The 17,632-nt window shown below is 38.4% G+C and overlaps 1 protein-coding gene across 1 annotated transcript in view; it reads right to left on the bottom strand.

Moving 5' to 3' along the window:
- Nucleotides 1-3,343: 3,343 nt before the first annotated feature.
- The window catches only part of LOC124777302 (EF-hand domain-containing protein 1-like), a 203,751-nt gene continuing 189,462 nt past the window's right edge, over nt 3,344-17,632 (bottom strand). Inside the window, exon 11 of the mRNA XM_047252653.1 lies at nt 3,344-3,443. Within this exon, the coding sequence (XP_047108609.1) occupies nt 3,385-3,443 (59 nt within the window). The 3' untranslated portion in view covers nt 3,344-3,384. The remainder of the gene's footprint in view (nt 3,444-17,632) is intronic.

Genomic DNA, 17,632 nt, shown 5'->3' with positions numbered 1-17,632 from the left:
TCTCTGAAAGAAACTCCATAAATATTCAGACAGATCTTGATAAGATTTGAAGTGGTACAAGGATTGGCTAGTTGCTTTAAATGTTCAGAACCAATGAGTCACAGCTGGAGATGGTCAACTTGTATGCAACACTTTGTAGGGATATGAAATGGAATGATCACATAGGCTCAGTTGTTGGTAAGTCATGTGGTAAACTTTGGTTTATTGATAGAAAACGGGGGGAAATGCAGTCAATCTACAAAGAAGACTGCTTGCAAATCACTCGCAGAACTCATCCTTTTATACTGCTCAAGTGTGTGGGACTCATACCAAGTAGGACTAATTGTGAGGGGAGGGTTTTTCGAATGTATACAGATAAGGGCACCATGAATGGTCACAGGTTTGTTTGATCCATGGGAGTGTGTCACAGAGATACTGAAGAAACAGAACTGCCAGACTCTTCAAGATAGGTGTAAACTATCCTGAGAAATCCTACTCACAAAGTTCTAAGAGCTGGCTTTAGATGTTGACTTAAGTAATATACCACAAATCCGTACGCATTGCTCCCGTAGGGATCATGTGGACATGATTATATGACATTTAAACAATCATTCTTCTCATATGTGAATGGAATGGGAAGAAATCCTAATAAGGTAGAGTGGGCTGTACCCTCTGCCATGCACTTCACAGTGGTTTTCAGAGCACAAATGTAGCTGTAGATGTACTCAAACAGCATCCTGCATATTTCCTGATCCTGTATCTTGGTTCTAGTTACTTTACTTTTGGGCCAATTTAATGGACCAAGCAATTGGCATTCATGTGAGTCAATTCACTCAATGTTGTTCTTGTTGTCCTCAGTCCAAACGTAAGTTTGATTCAGCTCTCCTCAGAAGACCACCCTGTGCCAGTGTCTTCATCTCTGTGTAACTGCTGCCACCAGGACTGGTTCAAACCTGCTTTCTGTAGTCAAATCTAGATCTCCCTCTATAATTGTTACCCGCTATGCTGTCTTCCATTAACTTCTCCCATATGAGGCAGCACCTCAAATAGGTAGATTCAGAAATGGCATCCTAATGCCTAATTTTATATTGGATGTTAAAATATTTCCCTGTTGAGAAATAATTTTGTTTTTTTGCACACGTTGTGGATATTCAAACGTGTAGTTTCCATTGTCTGAGAAGACTATTTGATGTATACTGCAGCATAGTAACCTTATCACACTCAAAAGAATTGCTATTAACTAACTAGTTATGGGGTGAAGAGCTTACTTAGTGCTAATTAAAACAAGTGGTTTTCACTAAAGGAGAGTAGTGCTGTTGAATGATGTCTTACAGTATGGCTCTGGCTACCACCGATCCTATAACAATGATTTTCACCTTTTGCAATTTCATCAGACCATAACCATCACCAACGTTGTCGAATATAATCACACTATCCAAGTACAGATTTTTCATTTTTCTTGTCTTTCTCTGTTCCTTTTACAAAATGTTTTTACTCTGTGTAAGTAATTTTTGGAAGGGGGAGGGGGATGGGGGATGGGAAGGGAAGGGAAGGGATGGGATAGGGGGGGGAGAGAAGGATCTACTTTGGGGAGAGATAGCTTTCTATGATTCCATTTACGATAACATGTTAGAGGCAGCACAGCATTAATATAGGTAGTAGTTAAAATGTTAAGTCTATACCTGGTTTTCAGAGTCACTCCCTTATTAATCTCTATAAAATGGTTAATTATTCAGATGTAGCCTGTCACTCACACATTTACGCTGTCTGTTGTTTGTCATTATTAATCTCATAAGAGTTACTAATTTGCCATGTAGCATAATTCTTACTGTAATGTATTTTTTATGACTACAGTTGTTAATATTGCTTATAATTTAGACTTAAAATGTCACTTCCTGTGTACCAATCTTGTTGTAGCAATGCTCTTTTGTTTTTCTTCTTCACTATTTCTATCATGTTTCTGAGTACATATTCCAGTGAAAATGTATGATGCAGTGAAATCTAAAACATAGTGAAATATGAAGAATATTTGTTATGAACTATTTTTTAGAAAAATATTGGCATGAAAATTTACTGTCCAGATTCTGTGATTGTAGTGTTCCTTTCCTGTTCTTCTTGATGCTTTTGCTCTTCTTCTTGGTGCTGTTCCTCTACTTCTTGGTATTTCTTCATGAGCTCCTGGATCTCTTCTTTCAAAAATCCTTGTCGAACCATGTAATTGCGCATGTTATCAATAATATCAGGGCTAAATTTATCCTGATTTTGCTGCATGTAATGGTACACAAAGAGGTCTGCACCCGTAATTTTGAAACGGTGATTGAAAATTGTTACAACTGCACCTGAAGGATAAAAATTCATTAACCGTTAGTTTTAACTGGGTTATGGGTATGCTTCCAGATCTGTTAGTCAAAAGTCCATAACACTTCAATGGATAATAATTTTGCTATCATCAGATGATGATGCACTTTTGTCACTATCATGTGTAAGGCGTCAGTGTCACTTTTTGATGACAAAGACATTGGCCATTGAGATAACACAGGGATACAAGAAGGTAACTTAGTAGTAGATATAAAGAATGTTTAGATATTACAATGTAAATGTAATTCATTAATTGCTTATAGAAGGACATTAGCCCATTTAAAGTATATTTTTTAATCTAGTGTAAAAGATATATAAGTTTTTATAGCTTTTGTTTTTTAAAAAAATCATAAAGTAGTTATCCATTTGTAAGCATAGGTTTCTGTGGTTGTTGTCACAGTCAATCAAATTCTTTAGTACATGTAGCTGCACTGTCAATGTGTAAAATTCTCCAATGTTTTGGACACTATTGCAAATGGCCTTCCTCAGCTGACTGCAAAAACATGCTGAGAAAGACCATTTACAACAGTGGCTGAAACATTGGAGAATTTTATGCACTGGCAATGTGGTCACATACCAGAAGAATTGATGGTTATTTATTTATTAATTACCCTGTAAATCTAGAACTACACTGTGTACAATAGACAATGAACCAGCCTGTAATTAGTATTAACACTACTTACATTGAACAAATTTTTTTCAACATGAAAACATTGTTCTTAAGAACACTTTACAGGTATACTGTCAAATGGTAACACAGTTTAGTTTATTTAGATAATCTGTCATGGAATAAAGTAGTGCTCAACCAGATAGTCTTTATGGATGACCTGAATCTGTCCTTGTCCATTATGACAATTGTCCTTTATAACTGTTTAGTATCTTGGTAATGAACTAGCCATTTTGGTGTTACGGTGTGTAAGAGATCCAGAGCCCTTTACTCAGATATAACAATATTTTGCTTACATAGGTTCAGCATAGGCAAAGAATTTATTGCCAAGCACTGGGTGTGATGAGTGAGTGATGCAGCTGAGTCAGTGAGTACAGTGATTATTGTAATGGCATAGCATGAGGCAGCATCCCGTCACCATGGGTTGACCCCCAGCAAACTGTAAGAAATACGACAAGTGGTGACAATGTGTTTTTACTGAAAAGTGATTATAAATACAGAGTGCCGATATTACACGTTTATGTTTACCGCATTGGGCAATGACTGCTGTGAGGGTAACGCGTGCACATTATTGTAACAGTGTGAGATGACATTTCAGTGTATTTGATGTTTGTTGAGGATAAACAAGAATAGATGCGTGTGACAATGGTAATGGCTTTTCAGTTGTTTTTAACTTGAATATATAACTTTAACAACCATCCAACCATAAAGATGGTCAACAGAGTTGCAGACTTGCATGATGAAAAGACTGTTACACATTTAGCTTTCAACAAAGCCCTCTTCACCAAAGGAAACACACACACACACACACACACACACACACACAGAGATATATATATATATATATATATATATATATATGTGTGTGGATGGATATGTGCGTGTGTGCGAGTGTATACCTGTCCTTTTTTCCCCCTAAGGTAAGTCTTTCCGCTCCCGGGATTGGAATGACTCCTTACCCTCTCCCTTAAAACCCACTTCCTTTCGTCTTCCCCTCTCCTTCCCTCTTTCCTGATGAGGCAACAGTTTGTTGCGAAAGCTTGAATTTTGTGTGTATGTTTGTGTGTCTATCGACCTGCCAGCGCTTTCGTTCGGTAAGTCACCTCATCTTTGTTTTTTATATATAATTTTTCCCACGTGGAATGTTTCCTTCTATTATATATATATATATATATATATATATATATATATATATATATATATATATATATATATATATATATATATATGATTAATGGAAAATCTCATATAAGATGTGAAACAAATACTAACAAAGAGATAGAGGGGCTGGCCAGTACTTACCTCAGCTCAGTACAGCCGATAGATACACATAAAACAGAACTGAAAATTTACATTCCTAGCTTTTGGAACTTTGTTCCTTCATCAGAGAGGAGAGAGGGGAAAAAAGGGGAAGAAGGGAAAGTGGATTCAGTTACTCACAACCCAGGTTATGAAGCAACAGGGAAAGGTAAACAGGGAGGGTAGCAAGGATGGAGGCATGGTTGTCAGAGGGAAGCCAAAGATATTCTACTGTAAGTACTGTGCCAGCTTCAAACCAAAGAGGATGCATACAGAAGTAAAGAGGTATATAGTATAAAGATAAACACAACTATGTAGGATGAAAAGATGCGTGAATGGCTAAAGAGGAAAGGGAAAGAGGAGAAGACTGAAGAGTGAATGGGAGTGAGGTTGTTTAACGTAGGCTCAGTCCAGGGGGATGGTGGGATGAAAGGATGTGTTGGAGTGCAAGTTCCCATCTCCGCAGTTCAGAGGGACTGGTGTTGGGTGGGAGAAGCTAAATGGCACATACGGTGTAGCAGGTTCCTAGGTCCCTAGAATTATGCTGGAGGGCATGCTCCGCTACTGGGTATTGGGCATCTCCTAGGTGGACAGTTTGTCTGTGTCCGTTCATGCGCTCAGCCAGTTTAGTTGTTGTCATGCCGATGTAAAAGGCTGTGCAGTGCAGGCATGTCAGTTGATAAATGACATGTGTAGTTTCACACGTAGCCCTGCCTTGAATTGTGTATGTTTTACCAGTAGCGGGGCTGGAGTAGGTGGTTGTGGGGGGATGCATGGGGCAGGTTTTACAGCGGGGTCGGTTACAGGGGTAGGAACCGCTGGGTAGAGAAGACTTACCTTCTGCCAATCCCTGCATTAGAAAAATTTCTTGTCACCACTCCCTCCCTCCCTACCAAAGCCAACATAACTCCAATCTCCCTAAGTTCATAGCAACATCCAACTGTGATCCTCCCCCTTCCCACCCAACCACCCCCTGGTCACCTTCCAGGAAATCCTTACCTCTAATGTGGCCTTGCCATCCTCCCCCAGGCTCCTTCCTAAGAACACTAACCTTTCATCAGAGGAAAGGAGAGCCATACACAGTCTCAAAACAGATCCAGACCTAATCATCACTGTTTTGATGACTAGCTGTGGCTGCCTGGAGAAAGGCCTCTACCCATTGTCTGACTTTTTCACCTGTAAACACTATCAGAATGATACCATCCCAGATCTCCAACATTACCTCATTGGGCCCTTCCTGGAATCTCTCCCCTGAATCCATTTCCCTCCACACCCCTATAACACACTACATGATGCCCAAAATTCACAAACTTAACAATCTTTGACACGCCATAGTAGCTGATTATTGTGTCCCTATTGAAAGGGTTTTGGCTTTCATTGACCAATACCTCCCATCAATTGCCCATAATTTAGTCTCTCATACTGAAGATGCCAACCACTTCCTTCACCGACTCTCAGTCATCCCCACCCATTTACCTCCCAGTTCCCTTCTGGTCACTGTCAACATCACTTCCCTACAGACCAATATCATTCATGCCTCTTGTATTGCTGCTATTGAACGCTACCTTTACCAAAATCCTTCAGACTCCCTCTCATTCCTCATACACTTAACTAACTTTATCCTAACACATAACTATTTCTCCTTTGAAGGGAAGGTAAACAAACAAATCCGTGGCATAGGCTTGGGCAACTGGATGGCACCTTCCTGTGCCAACCTGTCTATAGGCCATCTAGAGGAAACCTCTAGCTTCCCAAAACCCCACAACCCTGGTCTGGTTCAGGTTCATTGATGGTATCTTCATAATCTGGACTCAGGGCCAAGACACCTAGCGTCATTTCTTCACAACCTCCCATCCGCTTCATCAGATCCTCCTAAACCCAGTATGCCATCTTCCTAGACGTTGACCTCCTTCTCAATGATGGCTTCATCCACACCTCTGTACAGACTAAACCCACCAATGACCAACAGCCCCTGAATTTGAATAACTGGACAAAATCCTTCAACAAGGCTTAAGTGCCTATCGTCATGCTCTGAAATGAAGGACATCCTACCAAAGACATTTCCCACCCCTCCTAAAGTGGTGTTTCACCGCCCGCCCAATTTCCACTACATCACAGTCCATCACTATGCCACTCCAAATCCCAAGCCTATGCAATAGGATCATATCCCTGTGGAAGACCCAAGTACAAGACATGTCCAATCCACCTACCCAGCACCTTTTTTCCAGTCCTGTCACAGGTTTATCATACCCCATCAGAGGCTGTGCCACCTGAGAAAGCAGCCAAGTCATATACTGGTTCTGCTGCAATCATTGCACAGATTTTTATACTGATATGACTATCAACCAGCTGTCCACCAGGAAGATTGGCCACTACTGAGCTGTGGCCAACAGTTTGGTAGAAGACTCTGCAGCACAACATGCAGCTGAATACAACATGCTTGGTTCCAATGGCTGCTTCACAAACCAGGCCAGCTGATCTTCCCTCTGCCACCAGCTTTTCTGAACTGTGTAGATAGGAGTTATCCTTATAACACATTTCCTGCTTCCAAAATTGTACTTGCCTCAGACTATGGTGATGTCCCCACGCCTCCACCCAAAAGTTTCTGCCCCCCTCTGTCCTACCACATCCTCCCTTTTCATGTCCCCTACCCTCATTGTATGCCTCTACATGCCAATGCACCCCCTCATTCTTCCCCCCCCCCCCCCCCCCCCGTCCCCCGTCCCCCCCCCCCCCCCCCACTGCTATGCCTGTTAGTCTCATCCAGCAACCATCCATCCCTGCACACCCACCACCAGACAGTACTCTTCTCTCCCCCCACCCATATCCTGCTATCCATCCCCTTCCCTGTTCCACTTCAGAATGCTATTCACGTGACAGTGGCATTCTGGTGAGAGCTGCTGCTGGGAGGGGTCATGTGTGCATGAGGTGTGCTTGCTTGTGCATATGTATGTATGATTTCCATGCTGAAGAAGGCTTTGGCTGAAAGCTAAATTTGTAACAGTCTTTTCATTGTGCCTGTCTGCAAATCAATGGGTCATCTTTACAGTCAGTGCCAGTCTATCCTTTTCTTAATATTGCTGATATTCCAATGTGGAGTTTCCATTGTTTGAATATATAACTTTACTTCGTACAAACTTTTGTGACTTCAGTTAGTGCAAAACCTTTATTCCTTGAAATAATAATACTGGGCAATCAAAATCCAATTGAAGCAACTCCAATAGTAGTTAAAACTGATCAGTGCTTATCCATTAGATCACAGTCATCAAAATAAAGATTAAGCTGCTACATTATTTGAGTGCTAAGAGCAACAAATCTTAATTGGAGGGACTGCTTTTTTGAAATAGCACTGTATGTCTCAGATGAATAAGCATATCATTTTCCAGAGTGAATTTTCACTCTGAAGCATTATATGCATTAACTCAATTTCATAGCAGGTTAAAACTGTTTGCCAAACTGGGGCTTGAACCTGGAACCTGTGCCTCCTGTGTGTTATTGCTCTAACTGAGCCATCAAAGCACAATTCATGACAAATGTTCAAAGCTCCACTTACGTCAGTACCTCTCTCCTACGCCAAAACGCCAAAGAAACTCGTATAGGCATGTGTATTCAAATACAGACAGATGTAAACAGACAGAATACGTTTCTGCAGTTGGCAATGTCTATATAAGACAACAAATGTCTGGTGGAGTTTTTAGATTGTTTACTGCTGCTAAAATGGCAGATTATCGAGATTTAAGTGAGTTTGAATGTAGCATTATAGTCGGTGCACGAGCGATGGGACTCCGCATCTCCAAGGCAGTGATGAAGTGGGGATTTTCCTGTACTACCATTTCTCGACTGGGTACTGTTCATACCAAGAATAAGGTAAAAACATCATATCTCTGAAATCACTGAGGCTGGAAAAAGATCCTGCAAGAATGGGACCAATGATGACTGAAGACAATCATTCAGTGTGACAGAAGTGCAACCCTTCTGCAAATTGCTGCAGATTTCAATTCTGGGCCATCAATAACTCTCAGTGTGCAAACAATTCAATGAAACATCATTGATATGGGCTTTTGGAGCCAAAGGCCCACTTGTGCACCCTTGGTGAGTGCATGACACAAAGCTTTATGCCTCAGCTGGGCTCGTCAACACCAACATTCAACTGTTGACGACTTGAAACATGTTGCCTGGTTGGACAAGTCTCATTTCAAATTGTATTGAGTGGATGGACATGTAAAGGTATGGAGACAACCTCGTGAGTCCACAGACCCTGCATGTCAGTAGGGGCTGTTCGAGGTGGTGGACACTGTAATGGTGTGGCGCATGTGCAGTTGGAGTGATATGAGACCCCTCATATGTCTAGATATGACTCTGACATGTGGCACTTACGTAAGCATCCAGTCTGATCACCTACATCCATTCATGTCCATTGTGAATTCTGACAGACGTGGGTGATTCCAGCAGGACAATGCAATACCTCACATGTCCAGAATAGCTACAGAGTGGCTCCAGGAGCACTCTTCTGAGTTGAAACACTTCCACTGGCCACCAAACTCCCCAGACATGAACATGATTGAGCATAACTGGGATGCCTTGCAATGTGCTGTTCAGAAGAGACCTCCACCCCCTTATACTCTAATAGATTTTTGGACAGCCCTCCAGGATTCATGGTATCAGTTCCCTCCAGCACTACTTCAGACATTAGTCGAGTTCATCCTATGTCGTGCTGCAGCGCTTCTGCATGCTCACGGAGGCCCTACGTGATATCAGGCAGATGTACCAGTTTTCTTGGCTCTATAGTGTACATGCTGAACTTCACAAAATTTCTCCCGAATACCCTGTGGAATAAGACTCCTTGAAGAATAGTCCTTGGCTTGACCTCTGGTCCAGCAAACAGTTTTAATCTGGCAGGAAGTTCAATTTTCATGATTTTTTTTTTTGTCTTGCATAACAGCCATGCACAGATTGATTAGGAGAGATACCAGGACCACTATTGTTAATTTTTTCTTTTATAACAATTAATTTTTTAAATCTATACTCTGTGTCTATACATACATCTATATCTATATCCATATCTATAGTCTCTTCAACCTGTATGGATAATGGCTGGTGAGAGAATCTTTGAAAGGATGTGGAAACTTTAGGATAGCAGAACAAACACCATCAGGTATGCAGATGACAAGTTAGAGCTCGCTAAAAATCAAAGACAACTGCAACACATGATGAACCACTTGGAGGAACTTGCTGACACAAGATGCCCACTGCACAAATGAAATTTGAGCAAAAATTGCCATGGCCAAAGTCACATTCAACAAGAAGAGGGCTCTAGCAACCAGCACATTGAGCTTGCATTTAAGGAAGAAATTGGTGAAGTGCTACATCTGGAGCATTGTAATGTACAGACCAGAGATGGAGACCCTAAGAAAAAATGATAAAAAACACCTGGGAAATTTTGAAATGTGGTTGTGGAGAAGAACAGAGAAAATCAAGTGGACAGATCATGTGGCAATGTACTGAGGAGAATAGGAAAGAAGAAAACTATTCTGAATACAATTCTTCAGAGGAAGGCCATCTGAACTGGATTAGACACAAGAGGCTCATACATGATATAATCAAAGGGAAGATCAAAGGAAGTGTAGGGTGAGCAAGAAGAAGAATTGGATGCCAGACTAAAGGATGAAGCTGGAGACAAGGAACATTAGCATCAGATTTCCTCTGTACAAAGATACAGATCTACCAGTAGGTGTAATACTACATATTAATACTACTATATACAGAAATGTTGTTGTTTAACATTGTTTCCAAAAATCTCAAAAAGTACTTGAGCAATTTACTTCAAATTTTCACATGATACTGTAATAAACATTTAGATGGACATATGCTGTATATTTTTTAAACAACAATGTACAGTTTTTTTTGTTAAAACTGACTGTGAGAAAGAAAATTTTGTGCTACAAAACTGTATGGTTTCATTTTCTTTCTTGTAGCCAGTTTTAACTATGATAGCAGGGCATTTAAATCATTCGTCAAATTGTTTTTCCCATATACATTATTGCTCCTTATAAATAATTTTAAACAAAAACTATTTATACAATTTCTTTTGGACAAAATATATTGAGGAGGCTGTTGAAATAAAGAGAAAAATATAGAAAAAACTACAATACCCAACTCAGGAGAATAATGAAGCATACAAGAAGCAGACAGCACAAGTGAAAAAACTAAGCAGGAAGCTCCATCAAGATGGTTGGAATAACTTTGTTGCCAGGATCAAAAACGTTGTCCATGGGAGACAAACAATTGGATATAAAATGGTAAGACACTTGAATAACAGCAAAAAGGATGTGGCAGATATTAATGTAATAAAGAACAAATAATGGCTGCATTATTACAAGAAAATGTGGACTGATGAAATGAACACAGAAAGTGATGAAGTTCTTGAAACAAATCCAGATCATCTAATTCCAGGAATTAGAACCTGCTCTCAGATATACAAAGCACCAAAAGGCAGTAGGAAGTGATGGCATTAACAGTGAACTAATAAAGTATTCTTCAGTAGCACTTAAAAAAAGGTTCCTCAGATTTTTTAATCTTTGCTGGATAACAAAGGGAATACCAAAAGAATGGAAGATCTCACTTATAAAACCAATATTTAAAAAAGGAGACAGATCAAAACCCAAAAATTATAGAGGAATATCACTATTAAATAAAGTGTATAAGATCTATGCTAGAATAATAACCAAAAGACTAAAACTCACAATGGAGTGCTTGCCGTCAGAAGAAAAAAATGGATTCAGAAAGTGGAGAAGCTATAGTGACAACATATTTATGCTACAGCAAATTATAGAAAAACATAAGGAATTCAATAAAGGAACACACATCCTTTTTGTCGATTATGTAAATAAAGTAAATAGACAGCTATTGTGGGAAATTTTAGTAAGAAGAGGTATACCAATACACATTGTATGTTGTTGAACATTGTATAGGTAGTTCAAAAGATCCATGCTAATACAAGAATACAAATGAATGGGGATAATGAATAAAGAACAAAGGTTATTGATTTAGGAGAGCACAAGGTTGCAGCCTCTCTCCACTGATTTTTAATATATACATTGATGACATTATACGGAAATGGAGAATGAAACTGAAGAACTATACGTATAACTTCAACCAAAAAGATTACATTATGACTGTTATTTGCAGATGACCAAGTGTTAATTTTGAATAACGAAGATGGACTACAGAGAACTGCCTATGAAATATACCAAACATGCCAGATATTTAATATGTCAATATCAATACAAAAAACAAAACCCATGGCTTTCTGTGGAAAAAATTCAGTAAGAACAAAAATAATTATAGACAACAAGATTATAGAGCAAGTAGATAGATTCAAATTTCTAGGAACCGTGCTGTCATACAGGGGCGACCTATATCAAAAAGACAAAACTGAGAAATTTAACTACTACCAGAAGAGCCCTCCAACGTAAAGTAAGAACAGAAACATATCTAAAATTTTATAAAGTTATGTCAGTACCAACATTACTATACAGAAGTGAAACTTAGGCAATGAAAAAGAAAGATAAAATAAGATTACAAGCCAATGAAATGAGATTTCTCAGGTGCATAGCAGGATACACATAGCTAGACTACAAAAGAAATACGTATATCAGGAAGGAATTAAATATTTTCAATATAAACAGTAAGGTTGATGAATACCAACAAAAATGGATATCCCATCTGTTACAAATTGAAAAATCAAGATTACCACTACATTTTTGGTGATATACTCCGCGAGGTAAAAGATGCATTGGGAGACCTGCAAAACAATGGAAGGACCAGGTGTAGCTGCAACAGGTTGAGGGAAAGCCTGACGGAGGAAGGAGGAAGGAGGAAGGGGAGGAAGGAGGAGGGGGAGGAAAGAGTAAGAGTAAAGAGAGGAAAAAATAAAGAGGAAGCCTATCCACACAAAATGTGGTGTTTTGTTTTCTCCCTCACAGTCAGTTTTAATAGAAAACAGGAAACTTGTATTTATGGCTTATTGGCCTTTGATTGGAATACCACTACATGATCTAAATTATCTGAAACTTTGTAGCCCTTCCCATTCAATGTTACAGCTGAGTGAATGACTGTCATTGAAGCTACTGTCCTCACAGATCCAGCAGCTGGAGAAATCTCTCTCATACACCATACATCAATGATCCTCTCACTGATTTACCCACTCATTTTACATGAGTTCAATTCTGAATATAGGTTTCATGTGTAGTAACAACAAACAAGGCTCAGTGTCAGAGAGAAGGGAAGGAAGAGGTGGACAGAGAGAGGGGAGTGAAGGAGGTGGGCAAGAGAGGGGCAAGGAAGAAGAGATAAACAAAGATAGGGGAGAGGAGGAGATGGACAGAGATGTATAACCAATTCCAATACATATTTAGCAATTATGGAACTCTGCTGAGCTCCCTAGTATGTATATGCAGGGAAGTGGCAGAATTTTATTTTCACTAATAGGTACCTGTATGATGTCCTTTGGTCTATTCCGAAAATAATTTAATTACCTTTCTTTGTGGCCTGACTAATTTACAGCTTACGCCACAGTTTCTTCAAAACACTACTGTATATTGTAATACTGAGTGAGCAAACATACTTCCTTGGTGTTCTTGTTACAAAACAAGTCTTGCTCAGTTTTCTGTGTGTGTAGTCTACATATCACTGTTGTATCCAAATTCCTAGACATTTTGTAGTCTCTGACTGGACAATTGTTTTTCCACTTAGTTCAACATTGGTATAGGTGTCCTATCCATATGATGTAAATATTTAATTTGATTTATTGATTCATCCTATAGATCCTTCCAGGTTGTGGGATACAGAAAACTGTCTTGTTTCAAGTCTTTTGTATCTTAAATGATCTAGAAATTCTGCTACTGAATAGAAGCAATGTTCCAATAAGAATGCCCTTAGGGTTTTACAAAAGAGTAAGAATGATGATATGTCTTTTTACTTTATACGGAAGACTATTGTAAATTTGTATAGCACTGTTTACTGTGGAGGTTTTATAGGATGATGTCTTTATTGGCTGGACATGAAATGTTTCCTTTTGTCTTGTATCATGTTCATGGCTATTAAAATTTTCATTTACATCTTTTAAATTATTTCTAATATATTTACAGATTTTGAATATATACACACAGGGAAGAGGGAGAATTGATGACTTTTCAAAGAGGGGTTTGCAAGAATCTGTTTGTCGAGTGTGTTGCATTGCTCTTACAGTTCTTTTTTGAGTTAGGAAGATGACTGAACTAGATGGTGTACTTCCCCAGAATATAATTCCGTACTTTAGGGTGCTGTGGAATTGGGCAAAGTAGGCAGTTTGGACAGTGCTATAACTTGCTTTGACAGAGAGTAAACACAGACTGCAACATATTTTAATTAGTGTTCCATTTATTTTGTTTATATGTGTGTGCCATTTGAAGTTATTTTGAAGCCATAAGCCTAAAAACTTTGTTTCCGGAGAAGATGAAATTTTGTTGGAGTTTATTGTCCCACTGGTGCAGCATGCATCACCTATTAAACAGAAATTTAGGAATGTTGTTTTTTGGTGTTTATCATAAGTTTATTCCCTTCAAACCATCTACTTAGCTGTTCTGTAGTCTTATTAACAGCTGTTTGAAGCTGACTTGGGGTATTTCCTGTAATTAGGATGCTTGTGTCATCTGCAAAAAAAATGTTTGCCTGTGATCCAGTGTTCAGGTCTAGATACACAAGAGAATGAGGATTGGCCCAAGAATGGATCCCTGAGAGACTCCTTTATTTATAACTTCTGCATCTGAGAAGCATCTTCTGGTGTTTTCTTTAGTTCATGTTTTATTTGTATTTTTTGTTTCCTGTTCATCAAGTATGAAGTGAACCATTTTAGTGCAGTGCCTCTAATGCCATATACTTGGAGCTTCTCCAGCAGTATGTAGTGGTCCAGTACATCAAAGGCTTTACTTAAGTCTAAAAAAATGCCAGTGGCTCTTTGTTTTTTGTCTACTGCTTGGGCATTTTCTATAAAATCATAGATTGCACTGGTTGTTGATTTATTTTTCCTGAATCCACACTGAGAATCAGTGAGAATTTTATTTTTCTCTAAGAATTTCATTAGCTTATTATACATTACTTTTTCTATGATTTTACTAAAGCCTGATAATAATGAAACTGGTCTATAGTTTTCTATATTTGTTTTGTCTCCTTTCTTATGGATAGGGACCATTTTAGCAATTTTTAAACTGTCTGGAAATGTGCCTGTCAGAAAAGATGAATTTACTATATCTGCAAGAGGAAGTGAAATGTTTTTAATACATTGCTTTATGATGTAACCAGGAGTAACAACAGTCCCTGATGACGTTTTCCTATGAGCTGATGCAGCACTGATGATTTCATCTGGGATTGTTCCATTAATGAAGATTGAAGAGGAACATGAGTGCACTTTGTTTTTCTGTTTCTTTCTAGTATCTGTTTTGTCACTGACTATTAAATTATTTGTGATCTCTGCAAAGTAACATTTAAAAAGATTTGCAATGTGTTGGGGATTTATACTGTTATTCTCATGGTTAAGAGTGATATTTTCTGTTTTATGGGACACTTTATTTGCCTCCTTCTTTATGACTTTCCATACTGCTTGGCTTTTATTTGCTGATTCCGTTATGAACTTATCATTGGCCATTTTTTTGCCTGTCATACCTCTCTTCTGTTGATTTGAATGTATTTATGTATGTAACTGTTTAGAAGAGGGGGTATGTTTTTTTTTCCTCTATTTGAGTAATTCTCTTTTCCTCGCACTTGATATTTTCATCCCTGTTGTTATCCATACCTTTGATTTTTTAGTTGTGCCTCTTATTTCTTGTGTTTTGAGAGGGAATGCAATTTCAAAGTAATCAATGAAGATGCTAGAGAATTTCTCAAACTTTTTGTTGGTGTCATCTATTTGCAAAACTTCTTCCCACCTTTCTCCTGATAACAGGGAGTTGAGTGTTTCTGTATTGTGTGTATTAAACTGCCTTGCTGTTATAGTTCTTTTATAGCTCTGCTTGGCCAGTAAGTGGCTTTGGATGGTGACAACTTGAGCTTTCGTGATCACTAAGGCTTTTACTTAGACATTTTACAGTACAATATGTATTCACAAATATCTGAGCCAAGGCAGTAGCAGTAGTTTTTGTGATTCTTGTTGTGATTGTTATAGTCTGTTTTAAGTTGAAAGTACCTGTGAGGTTGAGCAATAGTTCTTTTCTTTTGCTCATTCGAAGAAAATCAGTGTTGAAGTCCCCGCAAAGCACTCTTGATTTTTTGTCTAGATGAAGCCTATTTAGTACATATTCAAGCTTATTTAGAAATGAGTCAAAATTTCCATTTGGGGAGTGATAAATATATGCTACAACTGTATTTGCCTCACTGACTTCAATGAGTGCCAGCTCAAAGTCTCTTTCTGTACTGAGATGTTGATTTATATTTTAACCCATGCTTGATGAAAATTGTGGTACCTCCATTTTTATAGCTGTTTCTACAGGAATAATTTGCTAGTGTATATTCTGGTATAGAAAAAGAGTCAATTTGGTCATTATTTAGCCAGTGTTCTGTAATGCACAGAACATTAATAAAGTTAAGTTCTGTATTTAGTAAGATCTCTACATCTAAAACTTTGTTTGTTATTGACTGAATATTTTGATGGCAAACAGAAAGATGTTTGTTGCTGTAATTTATTTGATTACCAGTACCAGGATTTACATTAAAGTTTGAGATTGCTAAGGACATTTTTATTATATCACTGACCTCATTCTTGCTTGGTAAGGATCTGTCCATAAAAAAAAACACCTTTGTGGGAGCCTGGAGTCTCCTTCTGCATTGGTGGAGTCTGCTTATTTTCTTCCAATGTGCTGTGCACCACTTCTGCATAACAGGGAGATGATTGCTGTTCTGGTGAACAGAGAAGATGTGATGATGTATCTGTTTTCTTTGCTGCTGTATGTCTTATCTCCAATTTCTTGACAACACATATGTTTGGTTTTTCCACAACGAGCTGCTTCTCTAGCCCATTTTGTGTAGTCCACGTCTAGTGTGAAATCTATGTCCTATACCACTCAGATCAATGGCTTCTACATTTTCATATTGTGTGCACATTTTTTAGAGTAACATGTTTGCAGCACTTATCTCTCTGTTTACACATTACCACGGTGATAGCTCATATTGGTATGCAATAGTCATTAACAGGACATTTGTATGAGTCAAGTGTCCTAAACACTTCTTTAATTCATCAGTAGCTTTTGGAGTTTCATTTTTAAATACATCACTTGCTCCTCCAAACAACACAATAAAATCATTGTGAGTTAATTTGCTGACTTCAGGCAGGTGGACGAGATTTCCTATTTCAGACATGGGAGCACCACGCTTAACAAATACTGTTGCTTTTTCCGATATTCTGTCAGTGATCCATGTAGCAATCCCACAACCATGACTGTCAGCAAGGACAATAAACCTTATGTTACTTTTTCGTGTTTTGTCACGTTGGGGCTGTGCATTGTTATGACTTTCAGAATTTTTGGCAGATAGCTGTGAATCTCCATTAAACATTGGAGAGACATGCTTCCATGAGTCCTTTTTTGTGCACACTTTGAAACTCAGTATGATTCGTAGTATCAATTATCAATTAGGGCATCCTGATTTCTGTTTCCTCGTCGCTGTATGCCTGAATTGTTTATATTGTCAGAGTTACTTTCGAGATTAGTAATGGAGTAGTTCATCTTGTCTTGTGAAAATACACTACAAACTGTTGGGCTTTCCTGGTGAATAATGCGCTCTTTAATCCTCTTATCTAATTCTATATTATATTTTTCAGGCACATTACTATTTGGTATAACATGAAGTGCATTCCTGATTGACATACACAATCCTAGTTTTACATGTCTGGCACATTTCAATACTTTTATTAGCAACACTTCTAGAATTAAGAATCACACTGTTCACATTCAGCATAGAGCACATGGTTATTGCTTTCCGTAAATTATCCACGTCCTTCTGAAGTCGATCAATATCTTTAGCGAGGCTGCAAATTTCATCAATCAACTTCTCACACATTAGCAATAGTTCACAATTTAAGTCACTGTCCTTCAATTTCACTATTTTCATCATGTTTCAGCTGCAGCATTTGATGCATTTCCCGAGTGCTAGCAGTTTCAGATTTTCTTTGACTGAAGGATCATTTTTTCCACAACGAAAATGGAAGACACTTTTACATAGCACACAAATAATGGCATTTTGTTGCACTTTTGACACTTTTTGCGAGCTAGACACGATTTTTTGTGGGAGCCACATGAT

This window comes from Schistocerca piceifrons, chromosome 2 (assembly GCF_021461385.2).
Source record: "Schistocerca piceifrons isolate TAMUIC-IGC-003096 chromosome 2, iqSchPice1.1, whole genome shotgun sequence".
Lineage (NCBI taxonomy): Eukaryota > Metazoa > Arthropoda > Insecta > Orthoptera > Acrididae > Schistocerca > Schistocerca piceifrons.
This window is presented reverse-complemented; position numbering and strand designations above follow the sequence as displayed.